Source organism: Meles meles, chromosome 17 (genome assembly GCF_922984935.1).
Source record: "Meles meles chromosome 17, mMelMel3.1 paternal haplotype, whole genome shotgun sequence".
Lineage (NCBI taxonomy): Eukaryota > Metazoa > Chordata > Mammalia > Carnivora > Mustelidae > Meles > Meles meles.
Window position 1 is genome coordinate 50,198,490 of NC_060082.1, and position 21,326 is coordinate 50,219,815.

Sequence of the window (21,326 nt, forward strand, 5' to 3'; positions counted from 1 at the left end):
TTATATGCACTAACTTGCCTTTACTGTCCATGACGAACACAGCACAACGCGTGTGTCTATGTGCATACGAATTCCCACAGTTGTATGAACAGTTGTGTGAACGTAAGACTGGGTGACATACCGAAAAAGACAAAACCAAAACACTACAAAAAAAGAGCCCCGCATTAACCAGTCATCCTGTAGGTGCCTCCTCTTCATTGTTTCTTTTTTCTCTTAACAACCCTGGGAAAGACTTTAATCTGCCTATGAATCGAGCTGTCTCTTGGACCAGTGCGTCCTTATATAGTTAGCACCTAGCACAGCACCAGAAACAGATCTTTCTATCCCTTATTTTTTGAGAGGTTGGTCAAAGGCATAGTTGCAGAAAAGGGGAACTATCACTGGAAGCTGACAAGCTTCCTTTGTCCCTAGGTCAAACTGTCACCTTCCAGGAAAAGTAACCACGTCCCTCTCACGACTAGAACTCAAGCCAACAAGTCCTAAAGACTCCAGCTGGTTCCTACAACCCAGACTCAAGAAGAACAGTCCTTTCCGCTAGAAATCGGTAAGACACCACCACCACCAGTGTCTAGCAGATTCTCCGTTGTTCTGGATGTTGAACACCATTCTCTTGTCCTGCTGGCTTCTCCCTTCCTCCCCCTCTCATCCTCCCCCTGCCCCTTCATCGTCCTTTTCCCCCAATTTTTTCTTTTTAGTACAGTCAACACACAATGTTACATTAGTTGTAGGAGTACAACATGGTGATGCGACGTCCCTATAGGTTTTGCTGTGCCCCCCACAAGTGCAGCTGCCATCTGTCACCCTACGACGCTATCACGGTATCACTGACTCTATTCCCCGTGATTCACTCATTCCATACCTGGAAGCCTGTATCTCCCACTCGCCTTTGCCTGGGTCGCCCCCCGCCCCATGCCTCTCCCTTCCAACGAGGGTCCGTTTGTTCTCTGTATTTATAGGTCTGAGTCTGCTTTTTTTAGAAGCTAATTTATTGGGGCACCTGGGGGGCTCAGTCTAAGGCTCAGGCCATGTTCCCAAGGTCCTGGAATCGAGTCCCGCATCGGGCTCCCTGCTCAGTGGGAAGCCTGCTTCTCCCTCTCCCACTCCCCCTGCTTGTGTTCCTGCTCTCGCTGTCTCTCTCTCAAATAAATAAATAAAATCTTAAAAAAAAGAAAAGGTTTACTTATGTATTTAAGTAATCTCCACACCCAACACGGGGCTCAAACTCATGACCCCAGGATCCAGAGTCACATGCTCTTCTGGCTGAGTCCGCCAGGCGCCCCGATTCTGCTTTTTGTACATTTACTCATTCGTGGCGTTTTGTTTTTGTCGTCGTTCCACTGATGAGCGAAGTGACACGGTACTTGTCTTTCCTGGTCTGACTTATTCCACTTAGCGTCGTACCCTCTTGGCACAGCCACGACGTCGCACACTTACCTTTGGTGTGACAGTTGCAGGGCAAGCAGCGGTCCCTCTCCCTCTGCCGGTAGAAGCCGTCCTTGCACCGCTCGCAGCGAGGGCCGTCCGTGTGGTCGTTGCAGTTGAGGCAGCGGAATCCGTTCCCCGTCTGTCTGTGAAGCTCGGGATCAAACACGCACTGCCTGGACTTCCCATTGCAGTCACACACTAAGGGTGGGAAGGCGGGGTGGGAAGGGGGGACATCGCTGGTAAAAAGCTCGGAGACGGTAGTATTGTTATTAATATAAATCATGCATGGTGTACTAAACAACTTGGAGTAAGTTAAGGATGACATGGGCTGTGAGAGTCCTTGCCCCACCTAAAGGAAGCAGGAGATCCACTGGGATTAGAGGGGAGGTTTCTGTCAGAGAGAACGTGAGTTCTGGGTGGCCGGACGGTCCCATTCCTTAAGAGACACCAACAATCTCACATGATGTATTTTTATGTAAAAATTCCTGATTTACCTATTTGCAAGGTGCTCATCTTTAAAACCCTGTAACCCCCTAGAACAAGTCTACGGGCTAAAGAAGACCTGAGGACCGCCAGCGTGTGCACCCCCGCACAACGGTCGAACGGCTGCTGGTGTCATCTGTCCCTCCGGGGATGGTCAAGACTGAGGAGCTAAGATGAGTGTCCGCGCAGGGATCGCTCTCTGCCCCTCACTGTGCCTTGGGTGGCCCTCCCAGAGCCGGGTGTCAAAGAGAACCACAGTTTCATGAAGAATACATTTTCACCCCATCGATGTTCTGGAGACATTCCTGGAGGAACATCTCCATGGGGGACCTAAAAGCCAATGAGGTAACAGGTGGAAATACTCAGCATCATTTCTGGCTCAGGGCAGACCCTCAAAAAATGTTTCAGTCATGGCTGAAAAGAGAAAGATGTTAAGTCTTGAGGTTAAAAGAATTGGATCTAGTGAATACCAGTTCTGCTGTTTTCTTGGGCAAATCCCTTCACCTTTCTGAATCTCTTTACTTCTCTCTCATAAATGTGGAAGGCGTTACCTGCCTCCCTCCTCGGTGAGAGGATCTCACTGAGCAAAGAACATCCTGTCCTTCACATCTGCTGCTTCACTCACACAGTGAGTGAAGAGAACGGTGCTGCCTCAGAGGAGAAAGGTGAAGTAATTTGACTCAGTGGAGAGCTGGGATTTGAACCTGTGTCTGATGTCAAAACCCACTTTCTTTTCACCAGGCACATTGTCTCCATTGGCCGTGTGGCCTCAATGGTAGTCTGTTTCTAGAACTGCCTACGGCCACAACTTACCCAGAGCACTGATAAAAAGTCAACAAACTGGCCAACAAGGCATCCTGAGCAGCTGTCCTGTGTGGGCCATGTCAGGCTCTGAAGGCCCAGAGGTGATGAAGTAAACCCATGAGCTTCCTAAGCAACTTCCTTACCACACACGTTTCCTACAACACTCTCTCCCATCTGGGGAAAGGGAACTAACATGTCTCCAGAGCCCACTCTATTTCTAGCATTTCACACGCATCCGTAACACTTCAACACAAACTTTACTATCCCCATTGACTGGAAAAAGAACTAATGCTCAGAGAGAATGGGTATCTTGCGTCAAGTCACACGGCTAAATGGCAACCATATCATTTGCTTCCAGGTCCGTCCAACCACAAAGCCCTCACCTTCCCGTTTTACCCCTGCTTCTCAAGAATCTGGTTACCACCGGCATGGAGGCATTCCTTCTAGAAACCCCTCACACAGGCTTCTTCAGCCCCTACTCAAATCCTGTCCCTCCACAAACAGCACTGGTTATTAACAATTTTTTTTATAAATTATAAATTTTTAAAAAATTTTAAATCTGTCTCCCTCCCTGTAATTTTTACTATGTGTTCCTGTTATTCTGTGGAGAACACACACACGTGTGCACACACATACACACACACACACACCCCTACTCTCCTCTCCATTTACTTATTTTATTTCAGACATTGTTTTACAAGCACGGGAGCAGCCAAACCTTTGACCGTCTGAAGACAGTGACAGCCTCTCCCTCTTCAGCTTTCTCTCCTTCTGTTACACTGGAGACTCTCGCCCCCAGATCTTTCAACCACTTCCTGTTTCATGATTTCTAGATTCTTCTTGACTGTCCTTCAGGGAACACACTCTCATTTCCACCGCCTTTCTTGAAACGGCCAGAATGTATGACAGCACTCCAAGCGTGGTTTGAACAGCTCAGCTTGCAACACCACCGGATACTATAATTCCAGGGATGCAATTTAACATTTCATTAAACTTACAGCACACTAAGTTTGCACTCAATTCAGACTCCCAGGTCTCTTTAGCCGAACTGGTGCCAAGATGAACCTTTCCCAACGAATGCTTGTGTAACTGACTTTGGATCCTGAACAGATGTGCCACACAGCTGTCACGGGCTGTGAAATCACCGAGTACATCGTTAGGCACGTACAGGAGCTAAATCCAGGAGCCGACGACCCTGGGGAGGTTACCCAGCTGGATGGCACAGCATGCCAGTGCCCTTTCCTGCCCTGGATGGCTTTTGAGGGCAACCTCCGAGCAATCATGACATCTGCGTTGGGCCTCTCTTCACCCGGACCAAACTCTTTGCCGGTAAGAGTTAACTGGATAAGGAGAGCTCATGAAATCTTTTTAAAAATAGACAACCTGGTTATCATCTAGCTTTTACCACCTCCCGCCCTTCTGTCCTTTCTCCTTTCAGGCTCTACTCTGAAAACCAAACAAACAAAGAAACACACAACCTGTGTTCTTCCTTTAAACCCCCAGCCTTCTGTGGAGGGGCAGGACACTTCCAGCCAGGGACATCAGCAGCCACAGCGCCAAACTGGAACTCGCCCATGGCCGAATCTCTCTCCTCTGTCACCTGAGTTTCTGTGGAAGCCCAGCGTTGTGCTGACTGGAGTTAGGGATGCCGAGGCTGTGTCTGGGACTGTATGGGCCTCCTGGGTTTGCACGATGTGAGCCCTTTGTGAGGACACTCCCCAGGCCCGCCTGCAGGGCTTTGAGGTTTCCACCAAGCTCAGCACTTAGCAGAACTGCACTTTGTTAATACTGACTTTTCGGGACATTCATACCCGGGGGAGGAGGGCAGACAGTTTGCTCCTTTTGCAATGGGGTGAGCCCTTTTGTCCCCGATGCCTCTAAAGCATGATCTCTCTCAAATCATCTCCCGAATTCAGACTAACTTCCCTAAAACTAATTATTATTCATGCTCACTGCTGGGGGGGGGAATCTTTTTATTTCAAATTCCAGAATATTCTTGTAATCAGCTCGATAAAATGGGGCTCCTACAGCTTGGGCCTGGTCCTTTTAATTCTGTGCCTGATTTCTGCCTAGCCAGGGGCCCTGGCACAGCGGCTGCAGAAGGGCACCGCGAAGCTGGGAGCGAGGGTCGGGGGAGAAGTGGGGACCCTGCCAGAAGGGCTTGCGGGGAAGCCGCCTGCCGCAGCCACGCGAGGGTGCTGCCCATGTGGTCGGCACGTCCACATCAGTTTCTTTTCTTTTCTTTTTTAAAGATTTTATTTATTTATTTGACAGACAGAGATCACAAGTAAGCAGAGAGGCAGGCAGAGAGAGAGGGGAGGAAGCAGGCTCCCAGCCGAGCAGAGAGCCCGATGTGGGGCTCGATCCCAGGACTCTGGGATCATGACCTGAGCCAAAGGCAGAGGCTTTAACCCGCTGAGCCACCCAGGCGCCCCTCCACATCGGTTTCTAAAGAAGACAGAAATCTGGCTTTGGGATTTGCCAAAATCTACTGATCTACAATCTACGAAAAAAAAAAACAAAACAAAGAACTACTGAATTTTACCAAAAAAAATTTTTTTAAATTTCTGCTTGAAATAAAACTGTGTCCAAGGGCAAACCTTTGCACTTGACTCTGCTCTTCTAACAGGCAGAAAACACTGTCATGCTTTACAAAAAGGAGAAATGGGGCCCTTGTCTATGGTACAGTGGCCTGGTCATAGTGGGTATCTAATGCTTTTTATTATTGTTGTTGTTGAGGTTTTTTTTTCTTTTTTAAGGTTTTATTTATTTATCTGAGAGAGAGAAAGAGAGAGAGCATGAAGGGTGGGGAGGGGCGGAAGGAAAGAGAGAAGCAGGCTCCTGGCTGATCAGGGAGCCCGATGCAGGACTCAATCCCAGGACCTGGGGATCATGACCTGAGCCGAAGAAAGATGCTTAACTGACAGAGCCACCCAGGTGCCCTATTTGATATCTTTTCAATGAACAAATGAATGAATGTTCTCTTGAACTTCAGGAAACCCCTAGGTGTGTTTCTACCACTGAAAGGACTCCATGTGTCCCCACATGTCTGGACCTGCCTTAAAAATACAAACACTAATACCTGGCAGTCACTCTCTTCCCTATTCCTCGAAAGGATGCTTTTCTCCACAGAGGCTCAGTCCAGAAAACAACCCTTCTTTGTACCTTATGATACAATGTTTTATTTACTAGACCTAAATATAAACTTTGGCTACATTTTCAAACAGGAAGAAATTCTTTAAATGTTTATTATATTTTCCTTCTTTTATATTTAGCCTTGTTCAATTTTATGTCTAGAATTTTCTTTCCATTTTTATTTTATAATCTACTTGCTAGTCTCCCAAATTTCATAAATAGTCTGTCTAGTTTCCATCAGGAAATCTTGACACAAAGACAACTGATGGAAGTATCAAGATGGGGGTCTTGGACATTTCCCCGCTTGCCTGGGGAGCATTTATCAAGGGTCCATTCACTCAGCAAATATGTACGGAGCACCTAGTACGTGCGAGCCACTGTTCCCGGCACTGGGGATATAGCGGTAAACAAAACCAATCAATGTCCCAGCCCTCATGGAGTCTTCAAGCGAGCCAGGGGAAAAGAAAGTAAACAAGATAAGTAATACAGAGAGAATATTGGGATAGTGATATTCGTTCAGGAGAAATACATAAAGCAGTGAAAGGAAATAGGAAGTTGCAAGGGGAGGGGGGGAGTGAGGAGGAAGGAAAAGTTGAAAACGCCATAACCTGGTTTACTATTTTTTCAAGATTTTATTTTTTTAAAGTAATCTCTACACCCAACATGGGGCTTGAACCCACAACCCCGAGATCAAGAGTCATATGCTCTACTGACTGAGCCACCCAGGCGCCCCTGGTTTACTATTTTATTTCTCTTTTGATGCCGGTCTGCTCATGAGCTTTATGCATTTATCTACCAGATGTGATGTTTTTCTTAAAAATTATGAATTATTTACCTAACGAATGCGTCCAATTATTCCCCTCCCATTTTGTTACGTGTGCTCTTCACCCCTCCTGACAAATCTCCTTTCTCTCCAAAGCACCTCACTGGTAGATTTTTGCTTTATCGACTCTTAACTCCTTTTTCCCTTCCTTCTTCCGTCCTTGCTCATGGTGACGTGCGCTCATTTCATCCATTTCATAAACACCACTTCCCGCCTGACAGGGAGGCTGTACTGGGTGCTTGGATCCCGGGACTCCCTGAGCCAGCGTGATTTCAAAAAAGGGAGATGCCAATGTTTTATTTTGTCAAATATGAGATGAAATACGTATACTTTTAATAAATATATGGGCTTTCTCAAACACGTGTCATGTCTTATTACCCACATTTTCCTCATTTCACCATGGACAGGCGGGTCTGGGACACGGCGCTCACTTATCACCGCAGCAGAGAAAAACAGAAACGAGTCACTCTGGGACCCTAACAGACCCAAAGCCTTACGGGGCATTGGAATCAAGAGGGGGAGTCTTTTCTCCCTCTTTCACTGAACTCGGTCTCACAGGTGCCAGGTCCCATCCATTGTTTCATGCGACTATTCCTTTGCGCTGTGCTTTTCTAAGCGAGGGCTATCTCTGCAAGCTTTTGTCCTGTCCTCTCTCGGTGCCCTCCCTCCAGCTCCCCCCGCATCCCGGTCGGTGTCCGCCAGGGCTCTCTCCACAGCTAAAGGAATGAGATTCAACAGGCTGACCTCAAGCCCTGTGCAAACCACACGGGAAACCAAGCCATTTTCCTCAGATTTGCACATGCTTCTTTCAGTCTCGTAACGTGTGGGAGGTTTTTGTGTCTGTGCTGTTGCTGCTAACTTTGGCACTTTATTTATGATAATAATGACTATAATAGCACACCGTCGCTGACCCTCAAGTGCTTCTTAGAGAAGCTGGCGGCGCAGCCAGACGCGGGCTGGTCCAGCCCCCGCCCCCTCCCGCCCCCAGACTCCGATCCCAGAGGCGGGCAGCCCTCTGCGAACAATGGAGCAAGGTGTGCAGAGCCCCTCGGGCTCCCCTGACAACACTCCCGCCCTCACTCCAACACACAGCCCCGACAGGTCGAGGCAGGAAGCACAGGGCAAAGGCTGTTTCCAAGCTGCGTCCTGAGGAGAATGAAAGGAAACCGAAAATAACTTCCTGGGGCTGTGCTGTCGCGAAGTCCTGGACTAATCAGCCGCGGTGGTGGCCATTCATCAAGACGGCATTTTAGATTTCCCATAGGCAACACCGCCGGCAGTTACCAGAAGTTTTAACAACTTGGCATTAATATGATTCTTTGCATCTAAGCACATCTTCTTTCTATTGTTCTAAACTTAAAAACCTGCTCTGCTTTTCACCAGCCTGACCTGACAATTCATGGGATCGCGGTGCTTTTTAGTGCTCTAACAAGTAATGACGAATTTAAAAATCCAAAGCTCCTTTCAAAACCCTGCAGCTCCGGTGCTGCTGACCTCTCCAACTTTCCATCCTCTTTGTCTCTCTCTCTGGGCTCCAACACACAGAGCCTTGCAGGAATTCTGGAAAGCACCACCTTCCCCCCTTCGGGCTTGCCAGTTCCTTGCCAGGAGCGCTGCCTGCGCCCACCCTCCTCCCTAAATGCACCCAGTGATCTTTTTCAGAGCCTTAATGAGGTGGCGCAGGGCCCCGACTGACGGCCCTTCCACAGCTTCTGCCTCCTCTGAATGCCCACAGGACTCCGTCCTCACCTCCGGCCTGATCCATTTATCACTTTCTGTCCTGTGCCTTCGCTATTTGCCTACACAACTGACTCCCTCTCTAGCCTTTCCCACGTTGGTATCCCCACCGTCCCTAACAGAGGGACTCTGACGGATGGGACATGGAGGGCAGGCAGGCAGCTGGACTCTCAGAAAAGCCAAAGAAGCACCTGAAATCTCCCAGGAGTCCAGGGACCCCGCATGAAATTTTCTCAACACAATACATCAAATTTTCATTGTCTACATATACGGCATTCAGCATAAATTTAAAAAACTACTGTTTCAACCTAAAATAAAATAAATAAAAACAGTGGGATGGAAACAGAAAGAATTGTGAGAAGGTGATAGCGTCCGTTAGAAGGAGCGTCTGAGACTTTCAGGTTGCTCTCACGCCCGACGAACCACTCCCGGGTCCAGACCGCCTGCACACCGGTGGTGGTCCGGGGGCCCGGAGCTGCCCTGACGCCTGGCCTGCGCGCCTGCCCACTCAAAGGGCAGTGAGGCCAGAGTGAGGCGAGCAGAGGGGCCAGGGTGAGGCCGGCCGAGACCGTGAGATCAGCGTGCAGGGGTCAGGCAGCCTTCACAGGCAGTGCACTTGGCTGCTGCGCCAAGACGATCTCAGGGGCTAGGAATCCGGGCGTCGTGTTGGAACCTGGCAGTGCGTGCCCGCTGCCCTCACCCACATCTCTGCCGCCCTCGCCTCCCTTCGTGGCTCGGCGCGCTTGTGCTGACTCAGGAACACGCAGTGAAATAAGTCCCCCATGATCGCCCGTGGAGATGGCGCTCCATTCTCTTCCTTACTTAGAGGAAAGGTGTGTGCCCTTGCCAGCATTTTGTGCCCCTTGTTCCCTTTTGGAGAAGCCTAATCTGTTTCTGTCCTTCCCTGTTGAGATTGTCTTCCTTGGAACACTGTGAGGCCATTTCTGACCTTGTCTTTGTGGCTCCTGTCCTTACACTAACTCTAAATGTCGGGGTTGCTCCGGGCTCGGTTCTGAACCTCCAGGACGCCTCACTCTCCCCCCAGCCAAGGGCTTGGATAACGGAGACAGATGCTGACCGGGCGGCGAGGTCCTTCCCGGGCCAGACTTCATTCTCAACTTCAGATCAGCCACAGGCTTTACATTTCCAATGGTGGCCTCGCAAGCTCTTTACACAGAACATGTTTAAAACCTAACTCATAGTTGTCATCCCTTCAAGCCAAAAGGCTGGAAGCTATGCTTATAGGTTCTCCTTCCTCACTTGTCCATAGTCCATGCAACACCAAATTTTATTGACATAAACCACTACATAGCCCAAGCCCATCCAAGTCTATGTCCCAAATAGCCGCTCTAGCACAAACCCCTATCACTTCTTGCTTACAAGACTTCCTAACTGAATTCCCTACAACTCCTCTAGCCTCCACCCAGCAGTCAGAACACCTTTCCAAAATACAAATTCTGCCAATACCTCTCTGCTTACAGCTCTCTGGTACCTTTCCTTTACTTTTAGGATAAAGACCAGAATTCCTTAACATTGCTACAAAGACTTCCATGGTCTCATCCTACCTACTTTTCCAGACCAATTTCATATAACACTCCCTTCTGAGACATCTTCATCTCCTTCCCATTCATGTCATTTATACCTCGTTTTATGCCTTCGGTTCTTCGGCTTCTTAAAATTCTTAATCCACTGAGCCACCCAGGCGCCCCGGCTTCTTAAAATTCTTGCTTTGTAAAGGAAAAGCATCCTGGTGGGGAGAGGCGATTCGGGCTAACATGGCAACCACCATCTTTCCTTTTGTTTGTTCAAAGCAATTACGTTAAGAAGTCAACCTTCATTTGTGCTATTGAATATTATTCCCTACCTCTGAGTCAATGAACTGGCCTCCCGTAAAGGGACAACTTTTTTACGTTCAGAGATAGCGACCGCTACCTCCAGGAAGTCAGTTGTAACGAGGCTCGACGGGAAGTCCAAATGTATAGCATTAGACTGAAAGTGATGAATAAAATTAATGTTGAGAATAACACACTCACGTTTTTTTAAAAAAAAAACCCAAAACCTGGCAAATGTTTATCTTCAGAACAAAAGCAATTATTGAAAGTGTCCTTTAAGTAGCAATCTATTCTAATGTATTTTTTTGTTATTTTTCCAAATACACAAATTGCACATTACTCGCAAATCCTAAAGCAAGATACACCTGCCATCTATCGGTTAGGCAGATATCAAAGGCATTGGTAGCTATCATCCTATCTGCCAAAATCGAAGTCTCTAAACTTGAGATACTCAAGATGACAAGAGGAGTATTTTAATTTTTTTTAATTTTTAAATTTTATTTATTTGACAGAGAGAGATCATAAGTAGGCAGAGAGGCAGGCAGAGAGAGAGAAGGGGAAGCAGGCTCCCCGCTGAGCAGAGAGCCCAACATGGGACTCGATCCAGGACCCTGAGATCATGACCCGAGCCAAAGGCAGAGGCTTAACCCACTGAGCCACCAGGCGCCCCGAGTATTTTTATTTTATCACACTTACACGTGATGATGAAAATGCTCATAAGTATTAAAACCTCCTTCATGAGATTTTTCTTTCCAAGATCTAATACATCTCTCGGGTTGGGTTGAGAGTCTGAAGATTTCTTCATTTAAACTAATCTTGAAATATTATGGTTTAATGTGTGAATGTCTGCTTCCAGCTTCATCTTTCTTTTTAAAGCATGTCACAACATGTGTCCTAATTAAAATTTAAAACTGAAATGGCACTTCCCTCACTAAAGAGTTTTTAAACTGAGTTCAGTTTTTCTCTTACATTTTTCATAGCCAATAAATCAAATCTTTTTTTTTTTAAGATTTGATTTATTTATTTGAGAGAGAGAACAAAAGCGGGGTGAGAGACTGAGGGAGAGGGAGAAGCTGACTCCCCCCCACCAAGCAGGGAGCCTGAGGCGGGGCTCAGGGCTCGATCCCAGGACCCCAGGACTTCCACTCTTGAGCTGAGTGGAAGGCAGACGCTTAACAGACTGAGCCACCTAGGCTCCCCATACTCTCAGTGGTCTAAAGTTATCAAGAGTCAATGGAACTCAGATCCTCACATTTTCCTTTTGAATAATTATAGCTTAAGAGGAGTCATTTAGTTTCACTAAGGGTTCACAGCACATTCTGTTACAACCTAGACCTGGAAACAGCCCATGTGGACTGCAGACACTCACTCGGCCTGCTAAGGCCTATGCCAGGAGACTCCATCTGGAGATGTCTTCCCCTAACCCCCCAACAGGGCCCAGGCAGACAGCAGGGAGAGGGAGAGAAAGTCCCAGCCAACAGGGAGGTTGGGGACACGGGTTGTCCTCTAACCAGCAAAGGACTTCAGGGTGAAGGAGGAGGCTGATGGCTCGGTCTGAATGAGTTCAAAGGTGAAAGGGAAGAGGAGATTAGGACACGAGAAACAGAAGAGTCTTTCATTTTCTTACACCTGGCACCTGTAAGGGCTCTGCTCCAAGACAGCTGGTGTCAGCTACAGTATGGAGACTCTGTGAGCATGCGCGGTAAGGATTCTACATGCAAATACTCAACACCTCTAGATCCTTCTGAGCACACAAAGAGCGGTCTCTATTTTTATGAAATCGACAAAGAAAAGCATGTCAATATAGAAAGCGTATTTGGCTAACTTCAAAGAGCATGGTATTCACTGAGCATTTTCCGCATGATGCAACAAAAGGTATCCTATGCCCTTTTAAGAGCAGCTGAAATAAAGAAAAGTAGAGTGTTCAGGACAGCTAGAGGTGACACAAAGCAACGAGAACCAAAGGCGGAGGGGAAACTGTGTAGAAGGAGTCTGGGTAAAGAAAAGCTAAAAAGGAAATTCTGATTTGTACTGAATTGGTTTTCAGAGTATACAGTTTTTCAATCATTTAAATTTATATTTTGTTGGCTCCTTTAAATCAAAAGTTACCGAATAAATACTCCCTCTTTAAACCTTGCAGTGCTTTTAGGAAGAATATATTTTTGTACGAGGAGATTAGCCATAGGTTTTTTGCTATCCCTGCAGCCCTTCACAAAGATACTCCCGTGTAGGGATGTGCACGCTTACTGTGCCCCATTATCGCTCTCGGTCTGACAAGAGAGCAATGGTAATGCACGTACATTTACAATGTTGGGGAAATGTGTACGGAGCACATTTATAGCATCTTCCTTAGAGATTCTTTTCTGAAAGAAAATCCATTTGAAAATCATAGATTAAAACTGTACTGCTTAAGGTCAGAAGAATGAATCAAAAGGTCTTTTAGCGCCCAGCCATTGTTTACTTATCCATAAAAAGATGTAACGAACGTGCCAAGAAGAAATTGGGCCACGAAGCATCCACCAGGGAGCAGGTACCATGTGTTTGCATCTCCGCAGGACAAACGCCCTGCCCTCCACTGTCCCCTCCCATGCCAGGCCAGCTGTGGCCTCACCTCTTTGCCCGTGGACCGCAGCGTGTGAACGTCCCCTCCTACCATGAACCGCCCTCTCCCATGAGGCAAGAGCGGAAGCTTTGGGTTACTGCTGGCCCCGGTGCCGCTGCAAAATAGACCAGTCTATCTGTGATGGGAAAGGATCTTTCAGCATTCGGAATCCCCTTTTACCAAAAGCAAAATGGGTGATGATTTGAAATAGTAGTAAGTAAGTGTAAAGTGTTCAAGGTCAGTGTTTTCGTCCATGGAACTGTTCTGATCTTGAAAGACCCTAAACCTCATGGAAAGACCAATGGTCTCCAACAGGGAGAGTAAAATAGCCTATTTGCATATGCAAATATTCATGTATGGAGTCAAAATGTTGACAGTTATTGGAGAACAATGACTAGTAGAACAAAGTATCACTCTCCCTCAACTGTCCTTTTATATTTATTATTTTTTTTTAACTGAGCCCCCTGGTCAATTCCAAACTGCATGAAAATCTGGCAACAGAGTTGAACAAAAAGAAGAAAGAGAGAGAGAGAGAGAAAACTTAGTCATTCAGAATCTGTTCTCTTGTCAATGCCTCCACAAACTAGAGCTTATGTTTGCCTGTAACCTGTGGTCCCCAGACATTTTTGAAGGAAAGGCCACTATCGTGAGTCACATACACAAAGAGAGACTCCTGAATAGATGGGACACAGAAGTCCCTACCAGAGACACAGGCATGTTCTCATCTTAGATCAAGATTCCATCAGGTCCAGGGGTGCCTGGGTGGCTCAGTGGGTTAAAGCCTCTGCCACTGGCTCAGGTCATGATCCAAGGGTCCTGGGATCGAGCCCTGCATTGGGCTCTCTGCTCAGCAGGGAACCTGCTTCCTCCTCTCTCTCTCTCTCTGCCTGTCTCTCTGCCTACTTGTGCTCTCTGTCAAATAAATAAATAAAATCTTTTAAAAAAAATTCCATCAAGTCCAGAAATTAACTTAAATGAAAAATTTTAATAAGAATTAGAAATAAGCTAAGAAGCTGTCTTGTTAAAGAACATTAAACTAGCAACTGAAACCTGGTCCCACTGCTAAGCGCGTGGCTCCGGCCAAGGCCATCATTCTTCTGTGCCTCAGGTGGCCCATCTACAAAGGAGGACGACACGTGCTAGAGCCCAGCTCTGCGACAACTTAACTGTGAGAATCTGCACTGTTCCTTCACCTGGAGCCCGGGTGCCATGTCCCTCACGTACAAAATGAGAGACTTGTGTCGAGAACCTCAAAGGACCACTCTTATTTAGGACCATGATGCTGTAGGGAGAGAAAAACATGGGGAAGTGTGAACTGTCCCACTTACATGCAGCTAAAGACGAGCAACTTTTCCAACATTTAAATTAGTGTGGGAAATGACTGGGCTGCAATTTAATTTTTTCTAGAATGTGAATATTGACAACAATGAGTACAAATAAAATCTGGAGGGCACCTGGGTGGCTCAGTGGGTTAAAGCCTCTGCCTTTGGCTCAGGTCATGATCTCAGGGTCCTGGTCTCAGCCCGCATCGGGCTCTTTGCTCAGCGGGGAGCCTGCTTCCCTCTCTCTCTCTGCCTGCCTCTCTGCCTGCTTGTGATCTGTGTCTCTGTCAAATAAATAAATAAATAATCTTTAAAAAAAAAATCTGGAAAAGCAGTAGCTGGAATTCTGGAAGTGGTCAATCAGCCAAAGGAGGCCAGTATGCATATGCCTTTAGCCAGGTGATCTGCACCTCTCCTCTGACACAGCAGAAGGGAAAGACTTGAGCCCCTCCATTGATCAGTGCTGGAGGAAGCACCATGCTCTTCTTCCTCCAGAATTGGGACATAAGGAAGCACATGTTTGTTGGGGAGGCAGATAAACAGACACACAGTCACCCACGGAAACAGAGAAGACTTATAGCTTTGGGCTTTGGATATGATTCAAATATTACATCATGTACCTGGGGGTTATCCTACGCGAACACAGCCCAGTCATGATGCAGTAATCCGCTAGCCCTAATTTGTGACTAAATTAGAATCTTCCACAATCTATGGCACTCCTATTTCTACACGGGTCTGTAATAGATGATTCAAGACTTGTCGTCGGAAATTTCTTTAGGAAAACAAAGAAGTCTGTATAGTTGAACCACTAAGAACTTAAACGGGAAAAACATTCCCAAGATTGCCTCGACAACTTGATTCCATGCTCTCTTGACTTTCCCATCAACATGGGTCACCATTGTTGCATCGTGAAAGGCAAGAATGAAACCAACATTCTTCCTCAGCCCCTTAGACCAGTGGAGCTAAGCCAATGGCTGCCCCCAGCTCAGGACACCAGAATTTAAGCCTTCATAGGAATTTCCAGCATAAACTCCAACCCAGCTCTGTACTCCTGATTTATTACACATACCTGAATATAATAAGGTGGAGGGGAGGTTTTTATTTTTCTGGGGAAGGGGTGGGAGGAGGTCACATTTAAGTCTTTTCAAAATCTCTCCTAGTATGGGGCACTTTCTCAATTGCTTTTATGTTAAAATATTATTTGGGGAAGACACACTAATTTGACAGGACATCAATCGATGTTGTAGATACTTATCAGCAAGAAAGAGGTCAGGCTGTTGAACACAATTCTCAGACTTATTCATTATCTCTCCATGGCGAGTACCTAAAGTTGTCACAAGTAAGTCTTTCACGATGATTAGGCTGCATTGAAGGATAATGTTAAATCTTTTGGACATTTTGAAAATGGTATACTTTCCAGTGGCAGCATCAAAAGCAGATTCAAATCGAGCTGTATCTCAAGCCGCCGGGTCTGAAGTAAAGAAGAAATTGTATTCAAATTGCGTTTGATGCTACAGGTAGAATCTGAATGTAGTTAGTTCGTGAAACGTGGATTTACAAATTAATGCTGGTAAGTTATTATTTTATAAACTAGGTGACTTTAAGTGGGTTTGAGAATTAACATGCCAAATTCAGCATAAAAGGATGTGTGACCACTGCATCTACACAGCTAAATGTTTCCATAATACGGCTGGCCAAACTCTCCTTTTGGTGGGGGATGGGGGAGATTCCCCTAGTGAGAAGTGAGAGACCAGCTTCTGTGGGGATCCTTTCATATCTGGGTATGATCTTGAGAGCAACGGACTTGATGAATCTATATGTGACGTGATCTGGTGGTTGACAAAAGGCAAGGACAAGAAATGCTATAAAATCTAATTTTGGAATTCCAATCTGCTTGGGGTCCCTTGTCAGGAATTCCATTTGTTTCATTGGGTAAAACCTGGGATTCAGGATAAAGAAGATGTGGTATATATACACAATGGAATACTATGCAGCCATCAAAAGAAATGAAATCTTGCCATTTGTAATGATGTGGATGGAACTAGAGGGTATTATGCTCAGCGAAATAAGTCAATTGGAGAAAGACAACTATCATATGATCTCCCTGATATGAGGAAGTAGAGATGCAACATGGGGGGTTTGGGGGGTAGGAAAAGAATAAATGAAACGAGATGGGATCGGGAGGGAGACAAACCATAAGAGACTCTTAATCTCACAAAACAAACTGAGGGTGGCCAGGGGGAGGGGGATAGGGAGAGGGTGGTGGGGTTATGGACATTGGGGAGGGTGTGTGATATGGTGAGTGATATGAAGTATGTAAACCTGGCGATTCAGACCTGTACCCCTGGGGCTAATAATACATTATATGATTATTTAAAAAATTTAAAAATTTAAAAAAAAAAAACAAATAAAAACCTGGGGTTCATTTCAGCCTGAGCAGAAGGGCTCCTCATCACCTTTCTTGGGCTAATGAAAGGAATCTCTTCAAAAATTTTACCACTTAAAACTCAGAAGGCAATATACTGACATTCAGCACCAGCGAGGCAATTAGTTATGTCAATAATATTGAACAAACACGTAGCGAGTGCTTCCTAGGCACTGTGCAAAATGCTTTATAGGTAATGATCACACAATTTATTTTCCTCATCTTAGAGATCAGGAACTTGCGTAGCAGGGGAAGGAGCTTGCCTAAACTCCACAAATGGGAAAGGACAGAACTGGGCTTTGAACCCAGGCCTGCATGTGTTTGCATGATGCTGTACCATTTCCTCAGTTTAAGTAACAGAATCCATGAGAGAGTCTAAACCTTTCCAGGGGTCCCTTCCACTATCTACAGCACCTCTCTTCCCATGTCAGGCCATGGGAGAAATCCAGATTCGTGTTCTGTAATCATCCTGGATACCGAGCTCATCATTCTAGAATGATTGCTTCAAAACTCACCTGATGGCTGAACCCATCAGTATCATTTTAGTCCTCATTCTTTGTGTATTCACATCTTTATATCTAAATATCATTTATTATACCTACATTGTTGCAGCTCTTCCTTGGGCCAGGCAAACACTCCTCTTTGATAATGCTCTCCTCTAACCTCCAGGCTCATTCCTCCCCCTTCACTGTTGTTCCATCTCCTCGGTAAGTATTGAGGTTCCTCTTAGCTCGATGTCCCGGTAATCTCATCTGTCATCAGGACTTTGCTTTCCACCTTTGGGCTCCTCATTTTATATTTCAAACTGTTCTAAACTTCAAAATCATAGCTCCAGCACTTCTCCAAGACTGTTGGGCATCTCCATTTGCGTCTCTGATTCAACAGATGCCCACAGGAACTCACCTCTTCCTCTTCATCCACTACCCAACCTTGCTCCCAAAACTGGTCCTCCCCTTAGAGTTCTCATTTCCTTTCGTGGCATCCACTGTGTAACCAACCATGAAGCCTCAGACGCACCCTGGACTCTTCTTTATTTCTCATGATTTCCCTTTACTTGTATCCCTAACCTACGCCCATCGGATCACCAAATTCTTTCAATGTTACCTTCTACATGTCCTCTTATGGGGTGCCTGGGTGGCTCAGTGGGTTAAAGCCTCTGTCTTCAGCTCAGGTCATGATCTCAGGATCCTGGGATCAAGCCCCGCATCGGGCTCTCTGCTTAGTGGGAAGCCTGCTTCCTCCTCTTTCTCTCTGCCTGCCTCTCTGCCTACCTGTGATCTCTGTCAAATAAATAAATAAAATATTTTTTAAAAAATAAAATAAATGTCCTGTCAAGTTTCCACTTTGCTGTTTCCACCACCACAATGAAAGCTTTCATCACCTCTCACTGGATTATTGCAATGGCCATCTGCGGCTCCCTCCTAGCTCAACTCCATCCTCTAAGGCCTTCAGTGAGTGACATTTCTAAGATAGGAATCTGACCATCTGACCATGCCCACCCCTGGTTATAAACCATCCACAGCTCTTCTTGACCTCTGGGGCACTTCCTCATTGCATCGCTGGGCACATAAGGCTCCTCAACCAGGTTCTTGGCTATATTTCTAGTCTCATTCCTATCTACTTCTTGCCCCTTTTCCAGTCATGGGATCTATGTGAACCATGATCCAGACCAATGGAACTACGTGCCACAGTCTATCACACCAGCTCGTGAGCTCCTGAAGGGAAGTCCTTATCTTGCTTAGTGCTCTCTGCAGATCCAAGTTCACTATTTATACCTGCACTGTTGGCTTCAGACTTTTTAAAGAAATGTAGTTCCAGGCATTTTTAAGGCACTTTACAACAATTCCTCATCCTTTCAACAACTCTGCAAGGCTACACAGTAAAACGGCTCCTAGGTAACAGGCAAAGAAGATGATTCCAAGAATGATTACTAAGAAGAAATGAGTAAGTGGGTCAGCCAAAATTTGAAGCCAGGTCAGGCTGACTCTAAAGCTTGTGCTGTAGCTGAGACCCGCCCTGCAAGTCACGCTGATGATATCTACCACCAGAATTTCACCTTCGAGAGAACAACTGGGAAGCAATATCATTGCTTTAGGCTCTCATCGGGTGAGAGCAGGATGCCAGGGGCAGTCACTTTGGGAAGCAGCAAGTCCCATACTTCAGTCCAGCTTACTCTGCCTCCCAGCATCCCGTGAACAGAAGAGCGTGGGTGCTCTATGAAGCCCTGTGAGGAAGGAGCCTAATATCTCAAGCGGCCCAACTCTGAGGAAGGGGGAAATCTAGAAATGAGACTGAACACAACTTCTGACTTACTGGTCTTGATGGAATACTCAGAGCTTGTCTATCCTGGAGAAGTACGAGTCCAAGCTCTGCTCTCCTGAGTCTGGATTCATTAAACAATTGATCCAATCCTACCTATTTATTTCCGTTATCTAATGCTAACACAACATACCTATACTCAACTATAGCCAATGGGAAAATTGTTTCAATAATTACCCGTTATGTAAAATATATGTACTAACTCCCTTACTGTTTTTACAACATGGTCCCAGAAGCTCCAGCCTCACAAGCCCCGGATCAAGTGCAAGATGGATCTCTGCCAATAGCTGGTGTGAGGCTTTGTGCAGATCCGTTTCTGTATTCTCGTATTTTAAGCCAGGGGATATAGTAGTTGATCCGTAAATAGTCTCTTTGAATTCTAATATTTGGAGACTCCCTTACTTTTAGGAGCAGACTCTCCTTACTGATGGTTCTCGCTTGGTTAATACTAAAGCAACCTAACCTATGTGACCATTTTCATAAATGACTTTTAACAGGGTAGTCAGGGATGATGGGTTGGTGGTTAATTCCGGGGGGTGGGGGGGAACGACTGTATTGGTGCATGTGAACACATGCTGAACCATCCATGCCATTCAAACGTATTTCAGGCCAGCCATTTAGGGAAAGTCCAAGAAAATTCTGTGCCTATGTAACTCTGTCTCATGTTCACACATTCACAGGCGTGAAAATGACTCTTAGACCTATTGCAATGAGTACTGAAACGCCATCAGGTGCAGGAAGCAATCAATATAAATATGAAAATTCAGGGTAATGAGACAAGCAGATATTATCGGTAAAACTAAGTGACAAGGAAAACACCCGTTAGATGTTGTCATAGCTGACACATGCCTATAGCAAACGGTTGCTAGGTTCTCAGCAAGTTTTGTTTACATGAGTGATTTGAACTTCTCACGACATGACAGCTGAGCTAAGATCAAATGATCTATGACACAGGTGCCCAATAAATGCCTGCTGAATGAATATTGTGTGAGCATACCCTCAGAAGTAACATTATGCAGAAGTAAAGCATGGCCAAGACTTCGAAGACTCAGTTTCCCTCCCAAAGACGAAACAGGAGTTCCAGAAGGATTATTAAAGAGGGTCCTTTTCCATCGTTGTGGTGTTCATTGTCACAGAAAACATTCCCACCCAAATCCCATCCACGAAAACACACTATAGGAAAATAATTTATATGCCAAGATATTAGTGATATTCCTAATCACAGAGGGGCCCACTGATCCAAAACGCGATCAAGAAGGTGCATTTTTAAAAGGAAGGAAAATCCTGGTTTGGCACAGCCTGTTGGCCTCACATTTGAAACTCAGACAGCCATATATAATCTTAGTCTTATGTTAAACCCGATCTGGGGAGAAGCCCCAGATGTGGAAGGAGGAGGGAGCTCCCAAGAAGTTCTGGAACACAGAGGGAATCCTCAGTGGTGCGCTCAGCCATCAGAGTCTGCAGAGCAAGGCCAATTACCCGCCCGGGGCTGCAAGCTTTCCACCCGGGGAGGGGGACGCCGACTCACCTTCCCTCCGGGAGGTGGCCCGGGCTGCAGGCAGGAGGAGCGCCAGGCAGAGGCAGCCGCTCAGCCAGAGCGCGGGCATGGCCGGGCCGCGCCGTCCGTCCGCCGCGGAGGGGTCGCCGCACGCGCCGCCGGGAGTCCGCACTCTGCGCTCCGCTCTGCCTTCCCTTCCCTGGATCAGGTGGTTTTATCGACTCTTCTACCTGACTCAGTCCTGACAGGAAGAGAGCCTGTGTTTCGGGGTGTGACTCACCTGTGAATAAGGAGGACCCAGCCCTCTGGAGGAGACAAACACACACCGCACACACCGGGCGCACAGGCGCTCGCCGCAGCCGCCGGGCTCCCCCCTCGCGCCGCAGGAAGGTGGCACACCTGGCCCGGGCCAAGGGTGTGGTGCGGAGGCTGCGGCTCGGGGATCCTGCCCGAAGGAATGTGCCGGTTCCCCACAGCCCTCCTTCTCTCCCGGGGTGGTCCGCGGCCCGATTCGCAGAGGTGGGGAGGCGGGAGCCGGCCCCTTCTCACACTGGGAGCCCCAGCCGCAGGTGCGCAAACTCGGAAACCGGTCAGCGGCCCCGATCAGCTCTGGCCGGAAAGGCTGCGAGCAGAACAGGCCGGTGGAAGAGTCGTAACAGGGAGCTCGCCACCCTCTGGCCTGCCCTTCGCCTCCCTGGGAAGTACAGCGCCCTCCCCCACCCCACCTGCTCGGCTAACACGTCTTTCCTTCCCTCCCCATCCCCAGGCTGCATGAGGCAGGGGGGCTCCTGTTCTGGGACCCCCTAACTTCCTGATCACCTGGGCCTGCAACTCACGAAGTCACCTGGTTGGTCAACCACATTGGTTGGCCTCCGCGAGGTGCAGTCCCTGGCGCCAGGTCAGTGCTCAGGCAATGTTCTG

At 47.0% G+C, this 21,326-nt stretch overlaps 1 protein-coding gene across 4 annotated transcripts in view; it reads right to left on the reverse strand.

Annotated features, from left to right (window-relative positions):
• Window positions 1–21,041, reverse strand: part of LAMC2 (laminin subunit gamma 2) — a 58,174-nt gene extending 37,133 nt beyond the window's left edge. Inside the window, exons 1-3 of one of the 4 annotated variants that reach the window (XM_045982768.1) lie at window positions 20,805–21,041; window positions 20,436–20,646; window positions 1,435–1,623 (exon numbers count right to left, since the gene is read on the reverse strand). In XM_045982768.1, coding sequence (XP_045838724.1) covers window positions 1,435–1,623; window positions 20,436–20,514 — 268 coding nt within the window. In that variant the 5' untranslated portion in view covers window positions 20,515–20,646; window positions 20,805–21,041. Of the gene's footprint in view, window positions 1–1,434; window positions 1,624–20,435; window positions 20,647–20,685 lie in introns of all 4 variants that reach the window. The other 3 variants (XM_045982770.1, XM_045982767.1, XM_045982769.1) reach the window with 3 other exon arrangements.
• Between the last annotated feature and the right edge of the window lie 285 nt (window positions 21,042–21,326).